Genomic DNA, 24,276 nt, shown 5'->3' on the forward strand with positions numbered 1-24,276 from the left:
TCTATACGCAGCCTATAGACAGTTTATAGAAAAAAGTCGATAAAGTGTTTCTTTTTTGTCTACTTCCTCTCTATAGACTACCTATAGACGAAAGTCGATACAGCCTGTATTTATTTTTCTCTGTTATTTGTCTATAGACTTTTATAGACGAAAGTCGATAAGATTTCTATTTCTTTTTGTCTATTCGCAGTCTGTAGACGGTCCCTAGATAAAAGCCGATACAGTCTATTTATTGTCGTTCAGTCTTCGTCTTTAGACTGTCTATAGACGAGAGTCGATAAGATTATATACTTCTTGTCTATTCGCACTCTACCTAGTTGTTCACAAACACGCACCTGCACACATTCACGTACACCGCGCCCCCTCCAAATGTATGTATATATATATATATATATATATATATATATATATATATATATATAAATATATATATATATATATATATATATATATGTATGTATATTTGCGCAACCGTCGGCTCGAGTCACATTGCATGTAATCGCTGGATTCGCGCTCGGTCCAACACTTCCATGGAGCTCGTATTGAGCAACAGAAAGCTGTATCGGGAGTTCCTAATGTTGCTCTTCAAGTTATCATTGAGAATATTCATCTAATTAACATAACTGAGAAGTTAATTAACACTAATTATCTAAGCAGGGGAATGCAAAAAATTTATCTCAGTATCTCCAAGCGATGGCAAACAGCATTACCTTGATTCTCTCCAGCTGCGTAGTATTTGCATATGTTAAAACCTGGCTCAAATTAAGTGAAACCTCCCGTATACTTCTTTGCAATTCCATTTATTCGCCACAGTTTCCTATATCACCGCCGACGAAGGCCACAGAGTGGGACGTCACCAAAAGACAGGTTTACATGTGCGAACAGCCCGTTTACCGATTGTGGTAAGGCGTGAGGTGAAGTAGAAAACAGCCGATGCTGTAAAATTCTTTTTGCTTCAGGTTTACATGCCGTCTATAGATGGACAATAGACAAAAATCGTTAATGTGGGCCCAACCCATGTTCGTTGTAACAAAGCGCAGGTACGGTGGATAAAACGGAGCTGCGTTTGATATAAGCCACTGAAGTTGTATACTATCGAGATTGCTGTAGAGCCTATTTGTAGACTTTAGTATACACCTAGCGTACACCTCCACATTTGTTGACCACATGATATGATCCACTTAGTCGCTCTCAGCAATTCCACGACAGTCTTCACAGTTGTCATAGCATGACTTTTGCGGCAGTAGAATAAAGAAAGCAAAACGCCAATCCAATTGTTATAATAGATGGTATGAACGCCAACTTTAGCTACAAGCGGATTCCAAACAGGCATCAAGCAAACAGCACAGAGACTCGTAATGTTTGTAGCTGACAACGCGGACTTTGTGAGTGTGCGATTGACCGATGTCGCGCATGTGGTGTGCGCGTCGTGTGTCGTCCGATTCTGAGATGCTTTTCACATTGTCTTCATATCTCGGCTGCATCACTTACATCGCCCGGTTTTTCGTTGACTGATATCCTGCACTTTAAACTCATCAAAGTTTCTGATTCACTTAAATATGTGCCAAATTCTCTGAGCCCGCCGAGTATTTTGCAGGTGGTATGCCTGCGCGGCCACGCATATGAGTAGCTCACTGCCATACTGATTGCTTTGACCTATCATCAGAGCGGTCAATTAGCACTAACGAAGGTGCGGGCATCACATTTGGCGGTACGCTGGAAGATATGCTACATATGCGCTGTATTACTTATCGTCGCTGGCGATAATGCAAGCGCCTGAAGGGCCATCTAAAGGCTTTTACAAACGGCGCATTCATCCATGTGGGCGTTCCAGTCTCATACGATAGCCGAGAGCGTTTGTAATACAACCTGCCAGCGCATTTCCTTGGTCCATGAAAAAAGGCTGAAAAATGGAAAAGAAAAGCAACCCGTTCCGGCGCGCATGGCGCACAGAGAGAGAGACAGAAAGAGACCAAAAAAAAAGGAAAAGGCGCTCACACTCCTCGGAGCGCGCACAACCGGCACGCGCAGCTCCTGCGCATGCGCGGAGCTCTGGCGCATGCGCAATGGCGCACCGTCTGTCCGCGTCAGTTTGAATCACGGAGGAAGGAAACTGAGGAGAGGCCTGACGTCACTCTTTGTCGAGCTAAAGTGAAGCCGGAAGTTGGTGTTGCTTATGGCATTGCTCCACGTATCGGGCGAGCTCTCCTCTCTTGTTTACATTTCTCGCGAAACCACGCCGCGCTGCGCGCAACCGGGCTGCTCGGACGCGCGTGCTCCACAGCAATACCAAACAATTGTTAGCACATTAGCATGATTCCGTCAAAGAGGGCAAAATTTCCCGCGGATATTCCTTCGTTCCTTGCCATTGCCGTGGCGCGGTACGTTGCGTATAGCGCTGCATGCGCGTTCATTTCGCGAACTTTAGTTCGTCTTGTCCTACCTGGCCACAGCAACACCCGCTAGAGCACGGTCTACATAACGCAGCGCAGCAAACCACGAGACCAACGCAAACCTGCCCGCACGGCGCCTTCGGCACGGTACAAACCCTACGGAGCAACACGTGTGAGCGCACAGAACAATAACAAAGCCGGCATTGTGGTCTGGAAGGCGTGGCCGCTACAGCAAAGAAATTAAAAGACAGCAAAAAAAGGAGAACCTACTACACCATTTCCTCCACACTTTTCTCCTACCGCGCGGAGGGGGTAGGGCCTCTCCTCAATTCCTTCCTCTATGGCTTGAATTCTCAACAAGTGCGCCAGGCACGTAAACGCTTGTAGCAATGTGCGGTGTCTGCCTGAACGCCGGTGCCTGTGTACGCGTGTCTTCTTTGTGGCATCACACGTCAACTACAGTGAACGGTAAGCTTTAGCATAGGTGTTTTGCCTCAATAGATCATGATTAGGTAGGCGCATTTCGTAGCGCGAACCGGCTGCATGTAGCGCAGACAACTCGGGTATAGTGTCGGTTTGTCGTTGACATGATATGATAACGCGCTCTTGTTCTCCCTTCTACGATACGTTACGTTGTATGGCGATCGCTCGCTCAGGCTTGTTGATTTTAGCGTTATAGTTGATGTGCGTAAAAAAAGTACACCACGATTTAACTTGGTACTGAGCTGCCACTAATCGGATTGTGTGTGTTGAGCAGCCAGTGTGGTAGATCTCATTTCACGGCGCTTGATCCGGCCACGATGAATGCTGCGCCGCATGTGTAATGAAATTCTCGTGACACGCTTTACGTATGTATCTGAAAATTGTGTTAGCATGACTTTTCAAACAGAGACGTGTAGTTGTATAACTGCTAGCGTACTCAGATGAAGGCCCGTGTTTGCGGGGCATGCTCCAGCAGTGTGTGCGCTGCCGTTTTCGTATAGCCCAATAGTAGCAGTATTTTTAAGCTTTCTCGCAACCAATCTAAATAATTTTGGTTAGTTACCGCTAGCAAAACGCGAGACTTGAAGAAATATCCAGCAGAGATATCTAGATTCACCCTATCTAAATATATGCAACCACAAACGCTTTTGGAGCATGAGACCTGCGATAAGCTCAGTTACTCGCAGCTTCGCAACTTAGGCGAAAAAATTAGAGAACAATAAATTAGTCGCTCCAGGAAGCACCTTTACACGTTTTAAACTGGATGCATTGTGTTTGATGGTAGTTAGGTTTTTTTGTCTCTTTTATAAACAGTTTAGCAGCAGACGTTATCTTTCGGGCTATATGAAAAGCGTTACGCGCCTTTCCATGCTTCGGCGTTATGCAGTTTACGTGCTTTTAATCACTAGGCAGCTGCTGGTGCAGATTCGCAGAGTGCCAGTCGTGCATGGTATGAAGCTCTTGTCGTGCGTAATGAGTGTTCCGGTTTTCATTACTGTTGCATTTAGTGCCGTCGTCTTGGACAGACTGTATAATTTACGCGCTGTACAAAAGAAAAAAATAGCCAGATTATCCATTTGGTGGTGCTTTCTTAGTAGATAACGCACAGATTATTCAAATGTTTTAGCGGACATTGCACTTGTTCTACCCTTATCAACACACCTAAGAGATCGTAATATGTTTTAGCTGGTAACCAACCTTATCAATACGCCTCCATTCATGTGCATACTATTGAAAGTGTGGCAAATGTATTCATCTCAAAGTATGAGAAAAGAGACATTGCAGACTGTTCTAACCGGAAATAAATTGCAATTCTTAACGTGATTGTTCATAACTGCAATCACTATGCTGAGCATGTTCGTTCAGCACGGGCATATTGCATTAACACCTGAAAAATGTGCACACTCCATCCGGGTATCTTTGTTTCAACAATTACTAATATAAGAATTGTCTGGGATTCTCGTATTTCTTTTATTTTTGTAAGTACACTGTGTGTCACATGAACGTGTCTTCAAACGAAACGTACCGTTGCTGGCACCGGCGACCTTTACGGTTCTCTAACTGCTTATCATACTGTAATATACGAAAATGTAATAATTGTACTGATTCATATTGCCATGTAGTATTTAATCAGGGGTAAGCAAAGTTAACTAGAGGAAAAGTGAGGGGAGCCATTTATACAGAAAACTAGTATTGAACCGTTAAAATACCTCACTGAATAGTTTTACCTCACCTTGTTGCATTTGCTTTACTTGTGTGTCTCAGTGTCATTGTCTTCTCTGCTGTACTCGTGTGGCCATTAATTACGAACTTGCCCAAGCGCTTGTCAGCTTCATTAAACAAGGCATTCAAGCCAGTTGGATTTATACTGCATGTCAACCAAGACCTCAAGGAGCACAACGCACGAGACTGAAATAGTGGCAGCATCGCGGTAAAAGCTTGTCCGCCCTGCGTGAAGGGAGCCTAACCAATTCTACAGGCATTTTCAATAAAGTTGTTCTCTGTCTCTTTCTGTGAAGTGACTGATGTGTTATTCGTTTTATCTAAATATTATGGACTGGCAGTATTTGGCAAGCAATAAATCACAATATTTTTTTATGTCACTTCAGCTGCCGGCGTTATAGATTGCCAGAAAAGTTTTATAAAATAGCCAGGGAAGGCTTGGAAAAAGATCGTGAAATTTTAAAATGACCACATAGGTTTGCTGTCTTGTTATATTTCATACAAAGTTTCCAGAGAATCTCTCTGGTAAATATATTTTTAAAACATTTCACCTCATAAAAAGTTCAGGGAATTTTCCCCATCTATCGAAAAAAATGAAAGTCAACGATATTACCATGGCATTTCTTACTGAATTTTTTTTGCGTTAACTAAAAGTCCTGAACCTCGAAACCCTTGAAAACATTTTCATCTTTGAAAGCCCCTTAAATGATTTACTGTAATAGAATTCATGCTAACTGTAGTATCAGTTCTGTTTCCTAGGAGCTGCATGTCTGTCGTGCGATGACACAAAGTGCTCGCATGGTATTTCGGGTGCTCATGTAGTATACATAACTTGGAAACCTGTTAGCATGCCTAAGAGGCCTCATTACCTGTAAGAAACTAAGTGATCATATGAACAAAATCTATCCATCTGCCTTCTGTTGAAGTTATAGCCAAAGACCCATTCATTTAAGAGTAGGAAAAAGATTTTATTGTGCATTAAGCAAAATAAATTAAAATCTTTGGCATGATACTGTGAATACTCCAGTCACGTCTTCAGAGCACATCCCTCTGTACGGGCATACTTAACTACCAGCCAAATAATGTACAGACAGTCCAACTGGGTAACGTTTCAGCAATAAATAGCGAGATCATTTGAGAGAACTACATTTATGCATCGTATATGAACTTGTCATAAAAGGGAACATACTATTGCTGGCATGAGCAGCGGTTGTGACTGTATTATTGTTCACCATGTCATAAAATAAAACATTGTATAACGATAATGATTTGTATTCACAAGCAGCCATCAGTCATAGTTAAACCACATGAATTATTATCCTATATGGTTTGAGCAAACATATTAAGCTGCTCAATGAACATACAAAGAATACAAACTTGTTATTTTTGTCTCATATTGCTGCATCAACTTATTTGCAGCATACGCCTTCATCACCTTTGCGTCTAATGGCACAAAGGTCAAGGCCAGCCTGGCGACCATGCTTGCCAAGGGGAAGAAGTAAATGTTAAGTCTCTTTCCATAATAGCAAAAGACATGTATTTTAAGAAATTCTTCTATTTGTGCAATAGAAACAGTTAATTCATTGCCGGTGCATTTGTTTTCTTTGTTGCACTGCGCGGTTCAGCACTCAATTCTTTCTGTTTATTCAGCATATATGAGAGTACAGCTGGTTCAGGAGCACTATTAATCTACCAGCAATAAAGCGTAAGTGCAGATTAAAAGCAACAGGGGCACATCATAACACATTCAAAATGTTATTGCTCCCACATGCAAACAAAAATGTAAACTAACTTGTAGATAGCAGATAGCTATGAACATATGGCCTTATACACTCTTCGTAGGCTTGTCTATAAAATGTGTGTGTCTATAGAATAATGAAAATTCATGTTTGTTGAAAAATGTCTGCAGAATGTCATAGAAAAAGTTTATAGGATTAAATAGTAGTTTTTATAGACTGAAGTCTATAGAATGTCGATACGCTATCTATGGACATTTTATAGACTTACTCTACAAAAATAGAACTACGTAACCCTATATGCTTTCGTCTATAATTATTCTGCAGACATTTGTATCAAAGAAATTTTCATTAATCTATAGAGTCTATAGACTCAGACATTTTATAGACTAGTCTATAAAAAGTGCATGACCATAAGTCTTTAGACTGGTCTACAGGAATAGTCTATAGATAATCTATAGCCATTTGTCTATCGACATTCTATAGACTTCAGTCTACAAAAGTACAACTGTAAGCCTTTACACTTGTCTGTAGACATTGTGCAGACAACTGTCTACAAACATGAATTTTAATTGATCCATAGACACTCTATAGACTCACACCATAGACTCATACTTTTTATAGGCTAGTCTATGATAAGTATGGCCATAAGTCTATAGACTGTCTAGAGACAGTGTATAGAGAGTCTATAGACTCAGACTTTTTATAGACTAGTCTTTGAAAACTGTATGGCCATAAGTTTATGGAAAGTCTATAAACTCAGAGACTTTTTATAGACTAGTTTATAAAAAGCGTATGGCCATAAGTCTATTGACAGTCTATAGACTCAAACTTCTTATAGACAAGTCTATAAAAAGTATATGGACATAAGTTACAGTGTCCAGCTAAATGACTCCCATAGTCATTCTTTAGTTTAGTGCTGTGCTGTCGTAAATGAGTGTAAGAAGTGTCAATGCACCCCTATATTTGAAAACACTAAATTCATAGGGAAAGGAAAGAGCATGAAGGAAAGGGAAATAGTGGAGGCCTTTCATGTAAGAAAGGAAGGCGATAAATGTGTAGGCACTCCCTCTCTTGCCTTGTCGGGAAAGGAAATAACATTTTTGGAAGGAAGTATAAAATGATGATTTGCAGATGTTTTTGTGAATGATGTGCGCATGCCTAAGCTGATGAAGCTATATATGTCCGGTGATTTTGAAATAAACTTCCAGTTGGCAGTCAGCGCTTGTCTGTGGTATTTGTTTGCTTTTGTACTCGTCTTTTTCGCGCTGTTTCCCCGCAGTTCTAAGTATGAACCAACTAGCCCTCATCAAGATGTTACTAGTGTTTCTTTCCTTCTCATGTCGGAAAGACTTCTGGGTTTTACCGAAACTTTCCTTTTCTTCTCACAATTCGAACACTATGTGTTCTACACTTTCAGGAAAAAACTTGCATAAGTAGTAGCGAAAGTACAGCGAAAAATACCATCTTTATGTACGTTAAAGAATTCAGAGCAAGAAACAAGCAGACAAACCGAAATGCTCTATTCGGTTGCCTCGCGACGTTCTGAGATTTCAGGCGTGGGCTTCTCGCCTTGTCCAGCAACAAAGCGAGCTCGCGTGGTGACGGACAACTTGGAGCCGCCACCCTGGTGAGCGAACGAAAATACGGCCTCACTTCAGCAGCTCGCTTCTTATGGCTTTCAGTCGAGGGAACACTCCCTCGCCACAGCTGCCGCCGTAATCGTCCATGTCCACCCGATAAGCCATTATGCCCCCTAATTTGTCTGGAAGGGCGTATATCTTCCGAGCGCCGATCTGGGGGAAGGATCGAATATGAAGCCAAGTTAGCGCGACTGGCGTAAAATTAGTGCTAAAGAGTCGATCTTTGCTATAAAAACGCAATCACAGCGAAAGGACCTGTGTAACCGAGGGTCCTGCATTTCCTGGCCGTATTCCTATCTTTATGATTCAGTTATGTATATTGAATGGCACTACAAAAAAAATAATATTAAAGGAGGATCACTACAGCGAATTTCTCTGTACAACACAGGAAAATGGCGTTTCATATGAGCACACGTAACTACGCAGCCACTGCCCTCCCATGGCCGCCTACTAGATTCGGTGTGCGTAGGAAGCTCCCGTCGACAGCACAACGGAGATCACGCGGGAAGGCCGTGACTCGACTGTAGCTGGGCTAGCTTGGTTTTGCAACAAATAATGCCATGAACCTCGATGCCACGATGTAGTCAGGCGAGAGCGTTTTTCCAAAGAAATTTGCCACTAGAAAATTAGCCACTTTCCCTCTGTATTTCTTGAATTCACCTTTCGGCGCCTGGGAAAACTCCTATTGAAATATGCAGGCATTGCCCCAGACACATTCGTACCTACTGAAACAAGGAAAGTTAACAAGCACACGCCTTGGATAACACGTAGTATAATTTACCTACAGGGGAAAATAAAACCTAAGAAGCACCACCCACGCACGAGAGTTATTACTGAAATAAAAAACAAACTGACGTGCGCTGTAAGAGACTCAGCAGATTTGTATTTTAATTCAACGTTGCCCAACTTGAAAAAGAACATGCCATATAAGTTTACGGGATACCTATGTGGTAATAAGAAGTCTGTCACTAAAATCTTAGTTGATGATACCGTCGGTAATGAGTCGAATAGATTCGCACAAGCCTTTCGCCATTGTTCTCATAGTCTATCTTCTCGTGCAATAAATTCAGGGCTAACTGAATTCTGCTGTTTTTGAACCGCGTAAGTCAAATCTTATCTTTAATAATGTTGTTGTGTCTATTGTATTAAATTTAACATCCAATACATCCTCTAGCCCCGGCAGTATTCCGAACGTCTTTAGGCGCTACGCTGAAACTGTTGCCAAATTCTTAGTTGTACTTTGCAGAAACGCAGCCACTGCAAAATTATGTAAAATTTTCTGAATATTGGAAGATATGCCAAGTCGTTCCATTTTCTAAGAACGGCTATCGCCTATTGCTGAAGAACTATATTGAGGTAACGGTCAAATTACTGCTCTCTTTTTGTACTTAAGCAAATCGCTCAATTGGATAATTCATGAAAAACATACAAACTTACGAAGCACAAATCTTCCAACTATCATAATTTTTTGAATTACTGGCTATTTGTTTAAACATGCACGGTATGTTTTAGTCGATGGGAACAACGCAGGCTGTTCACCGCTTGCACTAGGTGTTTCACAAGGCAGTGGGCTGGAGCCACTGCTCTTTTTCCTAATTATGAGCTCTTTACTATTGCCAATCCTGGAACACGATTAGCGTGTTCCTAAATGGTTTAGTTGTATTTCGCGCAATTGTGTGTAAGATTAGAGAAAAGTTCATGTAAGCTTCAATAAGATATTTATGTGCTACAAAGAATGGGACATCCCTGGCAACACAGATTTTCATGCTTACCTTTGCATAACGTGCAAAAATATGCATTGGAGCACTTCTAAATGATGGGGCCAATGCCGAAAAATAAATTTCACAGTTGTCACCGTACCGACTCGCTGTCTTACAACCCTTGACCTCGTAATAACCGGACAATCGGAAATTAAGAACAATTATGCACTTCAAAGTATAAATGATCTTAGAATGCTGCATTGTGAATTTTCTTCAACAAATGAAGTTTCCGATGCAAAAAGAAAATCATATTTGGTTATTCGCCCGCTAAGTCTGAAATGATAAGCAACGAAATGTTATCCTTTGCGATAGACGTTTTGTGTTCATTTCATCTGAGCGGAATAGATAAACACTGGGGAATTCTTCGAGACAAACTTACCTCATTAAAGCACAAATAGATACCGAAAGTTGCAATCACATCATCTATACAAAACACCTGGTTAACCTCGAACGTTAAACGTTGCATATACAGTGCTTACACTCAAAAGCAAAACCTATAGGGATCTGATGTAACTTGGAAACTGCATCGTGAGCATGCAGAGCTTTGTGAAAATGAAATTCAAATAGTTCAAGATAAGTTCTACAATCACGAAATTTCCACCCTTCAATGAAATAACCCCAAAAAGTTTTGGAAACTGAATAAACCAAGCTACTGTTCACGGATATCTATACTGATTAATAAGAATCGATAGTTTCTTCCCCCGTCATTGACAGCTGAGGAACTCAAAGTTTTTTTCAGCTGCGTACTTACTGACGAACTTCCCCTTTCTGTTGGCGTAAAATGGATCACATAACCATCAACCTTCAGGGCATATCAGCAGCTATAAATCGATTGCCATTTAACTCTTCACCAGGTCCTGATGGCATAAGCCCAAAACTTTTAAAACTAACTCACCCTTCCGTGTGCCACACTTTAGCCGCTTCATTCCAGCAGTCTGTCGACTCCGGGCATGTGCCAGATGACTGGCAGATCGCTCACGTTTTTCACGTAACAAAATCCGGTGACCCTTCAATAGCTTCGAATGACAGACCTATTTCGCTAACTAACATCGCTTGCAAACCTCTAGAGCATATCATATTATCAGCAGTTATGAAACTCCAAACGAAGCAAGATTTTTCCCTCCCATACTCAGCATCGCTTTCAGAAAGGACGTTCTTCCCAAACGGCGTGGTTCGAACTAAGTACTGATCTTCCTGTCGTGATACATTCTTCATCGGGAATACACGCCGAGTTAATAGATTTGAAAAGAGCTTTTGATAAAGTTTCACATATCCGCTTATTCAAAAAATTTTCACACGTAAACATAAACACGATAACTATGAAGTGGATCGAAAGCTTTTTAACGAGCCGCTCACAGAAAGTGTCTGTAAATCAACCCCTAACTCAATTCGCCCAAGTCAAACCTTGGGTGCTCCAGGCAAACGCACTTCGACCGATGGTATTTCTAATATACGTGAACAACCTAAACGCTAACTTATGCTCTACCGTAGGACTGTTTGCAGATCACTGCGCGATATAAACAGCGGTCACTAATACCGCGGATGTCGACACTTCCCAGGATGGTATGAACAAAATCAATAAATGATGCGAAAATGTCGAAATGGAAATAAAAGTTTTAAAAACAAAAGCCATTGTGTTTGCTAACTCAAACATCGCTGTCGAATTGCGTTACACATTAAATACCCTGCCTAACGAAGTGGTGCCTAATGTTAAACATTTAGGAATTAATTTGACATATACTTCGTGGAATGGCCATAAAGGTAATGCGGTTAGAAAAGCATCTCGCGCACTTAAGTTCATTTGTCACAACCTGCACTCTGGTAACACCGATACGAAACTGTTAGCTTACACTACGTTAACATTAGTACGTTCGAAAATAGAGTACGCATCCAAAGTATGGAGCCCTCGCCACTAATACCTAATCAACAAGCTGGAATCGCTTTAGAAGAAAGCCGCTCGTTTCAAAGCAAGGAAGCAGTCTCGAACACTTAGCCTAATGGAAAACGTTTGAGAGTGTATGTCTTCTGTCGCTATCATGTGTTTTCTCATCAGACACCGACATTGCAATGCATTTTATTTTACTGACATGCTGACTTAGATAGCCGGGGACGCGGGGCTAGTGAAGTCGTTTTGCTGCAGCTTTTTTTCCCTTACCCCAACCACTCATACGAATTTCCATGTATGTGGTAGATAAATGAACTTGAAATTAAAAATTAGGACATCCCTCAAATTATCTTCCCTTGCAAATCGCAGGCGTCAGGCACTGTTGTCTTTCTTGCAAAATATTTATCACAGTAATTAACCCTTCACCACCGGCTACATTACGTATGCTTGTCGCGTTTTTCCTCGACTAGACCATACCTTTAATGTGCAGCCTTTACATGCACGGACCAACTTTTTTTCTACTCGCCACTTTTCTTAGCGATTAAGGAGCCATTCATATGAACATTATTGATTTCTGTTTCCTGATTCGGTCACTTTGAAATTCAGTTCACTTGTGTCATGTTAATGTTTTATTTCCTTTTCCTGAAATTTTAAATTTCTCATACCCTCTTCGGTTGAGTGTACTGTTCCAAGTCACTGGAAACTGCAGACCCTGTTATTGGTTATTTGTTCATTGTAATTCTTGCTCCCTTGTTTTAAATTTACTGTAATGTGTATTGGATCCAATATTGCCACGTTTGCCTCATTGTGCATTTGCTGACACTTTCATGTCAGCTTTCGAGATGCATTTTCTTGTATCGTGCTTCCTCTACCTCCTTTTTCTGCTGTTATGGAATTATTCGCAATGAGTTACAGTGACTTTTGTTTTGCTATCATTTCCTCCTTATGCAGTGTTTCCACCTGTAATTTAGGGTAACTGAATGAATGAAAAAATAATAAATAAATAAATAAATAAATAGGTAAATGAGCACATTGCCGTAACATTCAATATAACTTTTCTTGAAAACTGCACCTTGACGACGTATATTTCTATGCCTTTCCGAGAACTAGGTTTTCTGCAATACAAGCTTAGAAATTCCCTTTGAAATGTTGAGCTACTCAATAACCTAACATTTATCCAGCCAAAAGTAGAACATACTTTGCACTGCATGGGACCGGTAGACTAAAGATAACTTTAACAAACTTGAGAGTGTCCAAAGAAAGTCTGCACTTTATAAATGTGAATCACTTTTTTTGGCGAACTATGGACGTTTTGAGTGTCTGTGTACTTGGAATTTTACGCCGGCCGGCCTGGCATTGCCTACAAACTTGGGCTGCTGAGCACATGCTAATGTCAGTCTGCCTGGAGTGGTTGCGTCATCCGACTTTAGGCATCCGACACTCGCATCCACCGAGCCAGCTGACCCGCTTAAGAACATCCGGGTATGTCATCTGCGGAACAACGTGTGTTTGCATCTGTACGCACAGCAATCCAAAAGTAGGTGTCCCACAACTGTGCACGCCAACCGGCTCCGGGCGCTCAAAAAGAAGCTCTTCGAAGACCGCAGCTTCGACGAGAAATGTGTGAACTGGGACAAAGCGCTCGTCAGGGGGTTAGTTGAGCAGCTTGAGGATGGCGTAAATTTGGAAGTGGGCCAGGGTATATGGAGTACTACTTAATCGCAGAGGAAGGCGAACGTTTGCAATAACCAAGCGGGTAATAAAGCAAGCGCAGGTTCTTTCTAACCATGAGCATGAATTCACACACGAGCGCCTGCTCGAAGTAATGAAGAGGGTCAAAGAGACGGTTGAGGTGCGCCGCCGCAGGGTATATGGCGATAGCCAAGTGCCTGCAAAATACTTCGCGCAATTTGGATTCTTACGTTGAATGAGATTTGAGTGAGATTCATTTCATCTGGGTAGAGTAGTTAAGCTATAGTGACTACAACAGGGAAAATTTCGAGTACACGTGGTTTGAAACTTTAGGAAATATTGCCAAAAACTTCGCATGCTCTTAGAAACGAGAAAAAAAAATCACCGACGATTATGATACTCCCTAATGCGTAATTGGGGTGCCGCTAGGTTTTCAATTTCGCGATACATTGCGTGGCGCGGTGAAACATCCTGTGAATTGGAGCGATGTGCGGCGCGAGTAACGTGTTAAATTGGAGATGCGGCAGCTAGCGCATAGATGACGCGTGGGGCGCGATTCGCAGTAGCCGCCGCTGACAGGCCATCCAGAAGACGCGTGCTACTCTGGCGCCATCTCTTAGCTAACATCGCTGCACTACGGTTTTAGTATTATAGCAATTATGTGGACACTCGAGGCGCATTTCGGCCGTCGCCATCGCCATGAGGTTCCTCTAAAGTCCAAGACTTTAGAAATCGCCGCAGCCTCCTTATTCGATATGTGCGAGATGTTTCAAAAGCTTTCGATTCCCTCAATCATTTTATATTCAGCGATAAATTGCTTTGTTACGGAATTAATGGAATACCTTTGACGTTAATTCGCAGTTATTTAGAAAATCGTCAACAAATTGTTCAACTAGGCGATTTTCAGTCCTACAGCACCGTACAACCCAGGGATCCGTACTTGTACCTTTATTTTTTTACTCTATATAAATGACCTGCCTTCGCAGCTTGTGTGTGTTATCCCCGTACTCTATGCAGACGATACTAACCTTATTATAGCAGAATATGAAGAATGCAACCTAATAAATAAACTTAACTCTGAATTACAAATTTTGCACCATTGGTGTACAATGAATGCCCTTCACCTTAACCCAACTAAGACAGTTTTTATCTCATTTCACTCTGAAAAAAGGAAAACGGCTATTCATTCAGATGTAGTTTACAATAACATCCGATAAAACAATCTAGTGAGACAAAATTTCTTGGTGTTATTATCGATAACCATTTAAAATTCCGCCTTCATGTGCGTTCCGTAGTTCAAAAGGCTTCATATGGCTTCCATGTGCTGTCGAAATGTCGATACTATTTCCCTCCCCACATACTTATCGATCTTTACTACGCATTTGTTCACTCTCACATTAATTACTGCTTAGCGAGCTGGGGTTGCACATACAAAACTCATCTGTCACCAGTGTTTACACTTCAAAAAAGAGCTCTTCACATTATAGCACCCAACAGTATGCATAATAACAGTGAAGATTTATTTAAAACCCTTAACATTCTCAACATTTACGTTTTGACAACATAAAACATCGCCTCGGTCATGCACCAAATAGTTCATGAAAAACTGGCCTTGACAACAGTCTCGCTTCATCCCTCAATTCGCAATGTTGGAAACGCACCTCGCTGTCGTTTTTTATTGCCTAAGGTAAATACTAATTACGGTCGCTCTACACTACAGTTTACAGGTACCTCAGTTTGTAATAAGCTTGATAGTGAGCTAACCACTCTAAGAACATTGCATACATTTCTTAAACGATTAAAACTCTCACATTTTAACCATGCGCAACACTGCGGATGCTTGCACATGCCCTCACTTTTCTTTTCTTTATTTTGCTGTGAAGGTGTTTTTGATGACGTAATAAAAAAATTGTAAAAAAATATATCTCATTTGTGAAATGTTCCCTACTACTCTATTTTCTTGTTTTACTTATTCAGCTATTTAGGTTTAGTGTTTTCTTGCAGTATAAAAAAAAACAGCTGCCATAGAAGTGTTTTTTCCCTGATAACAATCGGTAGGGACCCTTTAACAAATTTGTTGGGTCCCAAAAGTGTGTACTTTGCAATTGTATACATTCATTATGTTCAATAAACTTTCAGACTATCAAACTTTGAAAGCGTGCGAGGGTAAGCCGGCAAACGCGGCCCAATGGACTCGATCTAACCGGCAAGTTGAGCCAGTTGGTTGGGATTCATAGTAAATGTGTAACGGCGCAACTTAAGACAAGGACAAAAGAAGACGTAAAATGACCAGCGCCGTGTCGTCGTTTTATACCTTCTTTTGTCTTTGTCTTGTGTTGAGCTTCAACAAACTTATTATGGACACTATCTAGCGTGTGCAAGCGAGGAAGGTGGGCCGAACGCGTGCCCTCCCCTGTCACGTGCAAAAGATGGTGGGGGGGGAGCTTATTTTCGAGCAGTTGCTACGTACAGAGCGGTAGCGCGGGCGCTGCATCTCGAAAGCGATCTTCGATGTGGTGAAATTGTCCGCCCTTAGAGTTTTATCTGCAAAGGGATCTGCGATGTTTACAGAATGCGCGTAGTGCCGGTAGGTTCCCATGCGCTGTGGTTTCGACGTTTCGTTCGCGCTGGAACGAGAGATCAGGAAGGTGAAATCAAACGCAGCGGTTGCAGTGATTCCGCAGTCCAGGAGCCCTATAACGTAAAACTATTCCAATATGTTTCTATTCGAAAATCCTGACGTCAGATTTGCGTAACCACCGACGCAAGCACCGGCGGTCACCCAAAGGGTGGTCTGTACAGACCAATGAAACACTCTTGTCGGCTCGTCGCTCTAATTGTCCTATCTCTTGTCGGCTTGTCGGCTCGTCGTATCTAATTGGCTGACAAGATGCAAGGAGAACGCTCAAGTGGAGAGGGATCCACTCGGGCAGAGCCAGTGCATTGAAAATCGATAGCCGGATGAAGAGGGTGCTGCCGAGGTCTGCGATCTGTCGGCTTTCCCTTTCTTAGTGTGTGTTGGCTGGTCGAAAATCGCGACGGCATGCAACGGAAGCTTAAGAATGACGCTAAAACTGACCCTCAGCAAAGAATAGTAGGCAGAATGAGGTGTTAAACGTTTCGAAAGTGCTCGAAAACGTTACACGGCCACGCAAGAAGTTTTATTATACGCAAATATACTCATGCTCTCCGGCAGGTGCAAGTAGCCAGCGTCTCGGCAATCGGCGGCAGCCATCTTTTATTCCTTTGGGAATGGGGCAGCCTGCGGCTATTTCGAAGAAAATTCAATTTTGTTCGGCACATTAATGCATCTTTATCGCGTACACGTCACTTTGACGCGGTGAGTTTGTGCGGTTTTGTGACGTCACGTGACAGGCAGGTGTAGTCGGTGCAACCCGAAAATTTTTTACCAATAGCCGAGGGCTAATGGCGAAGAGGGGTCGAATCAGAAATATCTGTCTTTCTTTTGTTAAATCGTGCATAATCAGTGCGTACATATCATATTTTATGGGGATCTTTCGCGGTTTTCGTGGCGCCGCGTGACAGACAGGTGAAGTGGGGGTGGTCGAAAAGTTTTTGACCAATCGTGGAGGACTGATAGCAGAATTGGAATAGAAAAGTTTGGAATAGTTTTACGTTATAGCGCCCCAGTATTTGGACCGCGAGTATCAGCGCTCAAAGAGTGAGGTGTGTTCATGTTTGCTTGGGCCCGCGTGACACCGTGCTGGTCGTTTTGTTAAGACACGCTGGCGGGCTAGTTGGTTGGATGGATGGATAGATGGAAAGCTTTATTGGCTCCTGCAAGGCTATAGGGTGACCCATAGGAGGGCTAATCCCACGCCGGGACAGGAGGATGGAGCATCGCGGCAGCGCCGTGGGCTAGATGTACTGCCCAAAGCTGGTCAACCAGATCCGGACTGCTAATGGCAGCCTCGAACTTGGCCAGGTCCTCAGTGTAATCGGCTTTCGTGGCTGGGTCGCACGTCTAGAGCATCTACGATAGCTATGATATCTATGACAGCATGTGTAAGTGTGATTGAACGAAGGCGTAGAAGCAGACACACATAGACAGCGTTGTTTTTGTCTGTTGTGGATGTCTGGGAAAAGGCATCCATTAAACGTATTCAGCTCGTCAACAGCAAAACCCGCGGTGTGCGCCATTTACTTTTTAAAGTTCGTGCCCGTAATCCTAAACGTACTGTGTGATCTAACTCAGTGGAATTTCAAATCTCACAGCGTAGTGAATTACTTCAAGCACATTGATCTCCAGCACGGGGGGTTGGACCGCACGCTCACATCTTACTTCGGTTATACAACGCGCCTGACAAAACCGTCTCCTCGGGCATAACAGAAACGATCCGCTTTCCAATACAGCACGTGTCCCGCGATACATCGCTGCTGCCGCAAGTGCGAACTCCAGACACGCCAAGAAACGCACACCTGCTGCAAGCGCGCAAACACTCGTTGCCATTTCTTTCTACGTCCTCGTTCAGTCACGCTTACACATTCTATCATTGTTAATTAAATAGAAGTGCGTGTTTACAATATTATACGGCCAATAAAAAACTACTGTCCTTTCTTTGTACGGCTAACTGCTAATTTTCTGTCGCAGACGGTGCTCCACTTTTCGTGCGAAACTGCGTATTTTTTTAATGCTTTCGCCATACCATCCTCCATTTTCCGTCTTATGGTACAGCTGCACTTTCTTCTCCGCTTTCCTCCTCTCGTATTGCAGACCCCCCTGTGCTCCGCTTTCCCTTTCATCTTTCACTACGCTCGCTCGCTCGGCTACGGCGACGGTCTCCGCCGAAGGGGGTGCCTTAATAGTTGCGCTTTAAGACGAACGAATTTGGCACAAAGTTGGCAAATTCTTCACTGAAAATTTTCAATGACGATTACGAAACTTTCTAATGTGAAATTTGAGCTTTGCTCTTACACGCGTTTTCATTTCGCCATACACTGGCTGGCGCTGACACTCTGTCTATTGCGCCATGTTGGTAATTGAGTGATGTGTAGCGTGGCTGCCTCGCTAATCGGTTTATCGCGAGAGGCATAGCTTTGGTGACGCGTGGGCGCGATTCACAGTAGCCCCGTCAAACAGATCCCTGTTACTAGAGTTCCGTTTTCGTACATGGTATCGTTCGACGCGCTCACCGCGTGCCATCGCTGAACACACCACGCGTGCTACTGTGGCACCATCTTGTAGCCATTGTAACCGCAAAGCTGCACTACGCATTTCTCTTCCTGCTTTCGGTCATACCTACCTCCTCCGCTTTCCTCCTCACGCTCTCTTCGCTTTTCATCCCCTGCTATTTGTTCCCTCTTTCCTTATTTGCTCAGTTACGTCGACGATGCTGGAGCCGGAGCACTCCGACGCTCAACGCAGACACGGGCGCTTAAGAGTAGTGCTCTGGAACAGGACATCACAGTTCTGCCAACTTGCGTCCAATGGAGCAATAAAAACGGACTAACTTGATATTGTCACGCTGTGGTAACGGTGAAGAACACAGAAGTGAAGACTGATTCACAAAACTGACTGTTATTTGGGCAAATCTGTGCACAGAAAAACAAGTGGACCTCGACGCACAACGATATCGGCGTGCAGAGTGTGCGATCGCGGAAAATCAGTTCTGCGGGTCAAGCGTGTCGGCTTTTATTCGCGACTATTTGAATGTTCCATCGTAATCGTTGGTGCCCGTGCGCTCTTCCGAAAGTACCACACAATTCGTGTCGCACATACAATTTGATTAGACAAAGTTCGGCGAGAATGTCCACAACAATAGAATCAACGATATCATTTGCGTAACGTATAAATCATGTTGGCGCGTCTTACCCTGATCAGTGACATGTAAGTTGGCGGGTGAAGCACAGTCGCAATAAAAAATATTAATAAACAGACGCGTCAATAAATATTTTGTCATTTCTTACGATGTCTACGAGCGATTTGCAAGGTCCTACCGCCATCTTATTGGCAGTAATCAGAGCGGGGTTAAAATGCATCAATTTTCTTCACACTACACTTATTCTTAGGTGCGGTATTCGCAATTAGCATATCCTTTTTTTTCATTGTTGAGTGAATGAGTTCAAACTTCATGGCTTCGTGCTTGAAGTTTTTCAGTTTTCATCACTTTTTTTCAAAGGACGCAATATATTAAATAAAAAGAAAGGTTCTCAATATCCATTTTATTTGCGTTTTTTTCTTTTATATGCAGCATACCTTATCAAATTTGGGGGGGGTGGTTGGCGAGAAAAACGATTGCTCTGTTCTTATGTATTTAGATGGGAGCCCCCCATGTATGAGCGTGCTCTAAGTGTTTCTTAGGATTACACGACGCCTGTTTGCATATATTTCAGTCATTCATGATGCATCATTGTTTTGGTGGGCAATGGCAGCAGTGTCAGAAGTATTTATAGTCTCCGTAGCGTTCCCTGCCGTGTATGAAGGGCTACACTGAACATCTCCGTTGCGGAAAGAGGAGGTGACCAGAAATACTCATCATGTATTCGCTCGCCGCCCGATTTTTCCAAGGAATGTGATGCTTGCTATAAATTACTCGTCGGTTGTCAATACATCAGATAAGCCGGCCACAGAAATGCTGCCCTCACCTTGTCTTTTACATTCTGGGTGGTGTCGAAAATTGCCAGAAACTTGTTCGTCGTGTTCGCCACGCACGACGATTTCGGGTCCCGGCCGTCGATGGTAATTTTGCTGTGTCTGCATACCTGGAAAAAGCAACCCACGAAGTCAAAAAGAACAACATTGATAGTCTCTGTATGAAAATAACTGGTCTTCATGAAACATGAAACATGTACAAGCGTAATAAATGCGTTAGATCTATTTTATTTTTCGTATTGTTCTTAGCGCAAAAGGAGGTTCGGTAGGTGTAGTGCTCCTGCCATCGACGAGATTGGAGCTCGTGTTTGTCTAGGCCCGTCTTGAATGCTGTTCGTGCTCGATGTCGTGAACCGATTGCTTGAAAACGTTTCGAGGAGGCACTACGACCCAGCGACCTGTCGCGGTAGCTCACTGAATGTTGATTTCGCTCTGCTACGTTTCTGGTCGCAAGCTCGCTCCCGGTCACAGAAGAAGCCGCATTTTGAAAGGGGCGAAAAGCGAGACACGCTCGTTCATTCGTTTCACACTTCTATCTGTCGGCTAGATTGCACTGTTGTTTATGTTTTTTTTTTGTAACATGCAATATATTTATCTATCGTCCAGCGTACGATGTTCTGTGATGTGTACGACATATCAACGACAGCCTGTTGGTGTTAGCGCTGCACCAGGTGTGCTAAAGAAGTGTTTTAGTAGCGAAAAAGATGTGCATAGAATGAGACACTGCATTTATACTACTCGACAACGGCGGCTGTTGGCATCGATGCGATGTGCGGTATTACACAGACAAACTAATATAATTATTTGTTTTATCAAGTTAAAAACACGAAATAATGCACCTTATTGAAGTACGTGTGTGTGTGTATTCTTTCTCTAAATCCTTTGTGTTGTTCTTGAGTTGTTTGACGCATTGCGGAAGTTCACGATCTTTGTTCGAGGTAAGCAGGGCGTGAGCCGCTCTTTGGGACACCTACGACCACTGGAGGCAGGTCTCCATAGTTTCGCTTTCGCCCCCACGCGAACGAGCGAGCCAGCGGCTTAATGACAGCGTTCAAATGTTATGGCACTTGCCTCGCCACACGCAGCTTGCACGTAATGAGGCGCTGAAATTGTATAGGCGTTAATTTTATTATTACATCACCAATCCATTTTGATTTATTGTGCAAGCGGCTGCCTCTTCGAGCAATCCAGTTGGGTGTTTAGATTTGGGCGATCTGCCACAGGTAATTATAATTTTTTTTCTAAATTAAGTGTATTCTTAAGAGCGCCTTGCATGCCGTTTGATTGGTGACTAATGACTTTCCCTTTCCACTCACCATCCGGTATTCCATGATGACGCCTTTTTGAGCGCGGGTGTTTCTATTGCCGGCATCAGTCCACCTCTTCGGCATACGGTACGTCCGCGCGAACATGGCGAACGATAGCAGGGCGTAGCGCCGGCCGGTCTCGGTCAGGTTTTGCAGACGCTCCGGTACCTGCTTGCCCAGTAACGGCTGGCGTAGAAAAAAAATCGAAAGAAAAGAGAGCGTGAGAGAACCTAAATAAATGAAGACAACACGTACACATTCTACTCGCTTTGCGGGTGCAGCGCTAGCTGCGGCTCTTACAAGTCATAGCTTATTACTACTATTATTATTACTATGGCAGTGGGTGGCGAAGGTGTCACCGAATACTCTTATCGAAGTTTGTCTTGGCAGGTTCTGCTGTGGTCGCTTTGATATAACCTGGAACAAGCTTCTGCGGCTGCGCAATTCTTCGTCTCAGGCCTAGCCAGATCGTTCAGCTGGAAAGTTTGGGCGATGTTTCTGATAGCCCGCTGAGCTGCTGTCCAAAGTAGCCGGTGCTAGCATCGACATCGCACCGAACCGTGGCGCCTTGATCTTTCATCGGAACATAAAAGACGCTCCCGAATCAACAGTGCCTCGCAGTTGGTGGCGAAGCTGTCACCGAATATTCATTGCCACTTTTCTCTTGGCGTGTGGCCCATTAATTTTAAGAGCAGTTGTTTGGCAGTGTTGCCGATGGACTACTGTCTAGTTATGTTGAACCTTGTACTGATGCTATAAGTATATCGTGCTTTATTATGTTGAACACTGTGCTGACGCAATAGGTATTTAGCGAACAGTATATTGGCCCTTGTATATTTTTGTGTGTGTATGCGACCATGCCTGACCGAACCAAATGTCAATTCGTGCTCGGAGTAGCTGCCAGGCGATGGCAGATTCCTCAGGTGTTTGGATTACAAACTAGGCTATCACCTTCTCAAAAGTGTTCGGGTGTGGCTGAAAATACGTTTTTGCATCAATGGGCGAGGCCAAAAGAGAGGCTTGGAAATGTAAGCAATGCAGAACACGTGCAAGCGATAACAGCTTATTGAGAGCCCATAATCCTGAAGGAACTGCACTGGCTATTGATCCTGGCTCTTTCGCTAAGGAATTAAATGCTCTCAGAGAAGAACTGAGGGGTATTAAAGACATGATGGTTGTTCTTTTGCCTCCTCGAGAAAAGCTCGACGAGCGTCTAGCTCTCAAACGGCATCAGTTAAAGAGACTGTACTGAAAACTTAAAAACTGTGTACAGTTTCTGGGTTCATCCTATGACACTGTTGTGATAGAGACAAAAAAGTCTGACTCGGCCTTGAAAAGCCTAGAAACTAAAGTGGTGTGGCTGAGGCAAACACTGAATACCCAATCTACTGAGATTGTTCAGTTACGGGTCGATATCAATGACTGTGAGCAGTATAACAGACTATCGAACCTGGAGATACATGGGCTTTCATTTTCACCGGGAGAAAACTTGCGAACTGCCATCGCGGATCTCGCGCTGAAGCTAGAAATAATGGATTTAGAACCTTGTGACATAGTTAAAGGACACTTGGCTGGAGGCTCATGGCAAGCTTCGTGCCTTGGCACAGAAAAGAAAAAACAAACGTACCTGCTATATATCTCAATGCAAACCTGACCCAAGTTACTAAGGAACTTTTTCAGAAAATTGATCTAAAGGCAAAGAAAACAGCTATAAGTTTGTCTGGGTAAGAAATGCAAAGACCTTTGCACGAAAGGAAGACGGAGGCCCTGTCATCAGGATTGCCTCTGTCACTGGCATCGATAAGATGCTTGAAACTCATGGCGATAAACTATTTCTCTCCCGGACGTCGGTTCATTGGGATCTATTTTTCAAAACTGTGATAAGCCTTCTTTTTCAGTTGTTGACATAAACATAAGAATCGTAAGAGAATACTGGGATCAGTTCCTTGTCGATGTTGATGAGGTCATGGCCTTAGTGGATGCATTTACACTGTCGGAGCTAAATGTTCATAATGATATGTTGTCACACTTTGGTCTACCGAATTTACAAAAACAATTTTTTACGAGAACGGCCAGGAGAGGTGGTGGAATAGGAGTATTCATCAAGACTAAGTGGGTGTCTACAATTACGAGGTTTAGTTTTATGGGGGCGGAAAGCCTCGACTTCCCCATGGAAAGTTCTAACGTAACGTGGCCTTGTTGTTAGCTGCGATTTATCGTCCCCCCTCCGAACATATGCAAACATTTTTGAATGAACTAAAGCAAAATGTCAGTTGTTTCCGTTGTCGAACGTTTGTCTGTTTGGAGACATTAACATAGACATTTTAAACTCAGAGAAATCCACGGTTACAATTTACTTGAACATCTTAGGTGACTATGACATTGAGTCAGTTGTTAACGAGGCTACACGAGAGGAGCTTCTTTTGTCTCGTGTTGTGACTTCCTGTATTGACCACGTGATGGTCCGTTCAATAGATTTGTCAAATAACAATTTCGTCCGAGTGACAAAAAGCTGGCAGACCACTATTTTATAGGTAGCCAGCTTTTATTCACAAGTTCCCAGCAATCCAAAATAAAGAATCCCAATACATTGAAATATTTGATTGCTTTAAGCGGGAACGTCTAGTTTTACTCTCACTCACTGAGAGAAAAACTAGACACACATTACTTTCACATTACATTACTTTCACAGTTTCACATTACTGAAAAGTAATGTGAGGAAAGAGCTTTCCAAACAGTGTACATATTAATTTTAAAGCACTGATTTCCGATTCAAAGAAGGCATGTAGGAAAACAGTCTTGGTCCGAAAGAGAAGACCGCACCTATACTGGCTGAGCAATCGGATAACAAAAGCTACTGAAGAAAAGCAAAAGTAGTGGATGCGATGTCGACACCACCCTGTTGACGAAACTGCCTCCATCGAGAAGCCCGGAACAAAGTTACAGCACTGATGCACTGTTCTAAGAGGAACTACTATCGCAATAAATTTTTTTCTTCGCTTTAAAAACCCCCTAAAATTTGGTCCATGGCGAATGGGCTTA

General features: G+C 42.9%; 1 protein-coding gene across 1 annotated transcript in view; it reads right to left on the reverse strand.

The window, feature by feature from the left end:
• Positions 1-7,783: 7,783 nt before the first annotated feature.
• Positions 7,784-24,276, reverse strand: part of LOC135910151 (uncharacterized) — a 51,002-nt gene continuing 34,509 nt past the window's right edge. Inside the window, exons 11-13 of the mRNA XM_070522227.1 lie at positions 21,244-21,420; positions 19,921-20,037; positions 7,784-8,130 (exon numbers count right to left, since the gene is read on the reverse strand). Coding sequence (XP_070378328.1) covers positions 7,987-8,130; positions 19,921-20,037; positions 21,244-21,420 — 438 coding nt within the window. The 3' untranslated portion in view covers positions 7,784-7,986. The remainder of the gene's footprint in view (positions 8,131-19,920; positions 20,038-21,243; positions 21,421-24,276) is intronic.

The sequence above is a fragment of the Dermacentor albipictus genome, chromosome 7 (assembly GCF_038994185.2).
Source record: "Dermacentor albipictus isolate Rhodes 1998 colony chromosome 7, USDA_Dalb.pri_finalv2, whole genome shotgun sequence".
NCBI classification, from domain to species: Eukaryota; Metazoa; Arthropoda; class Arachnida; order Ixodida; family Ixodidae; genus Dermacentor; species Dermacentor albipictus.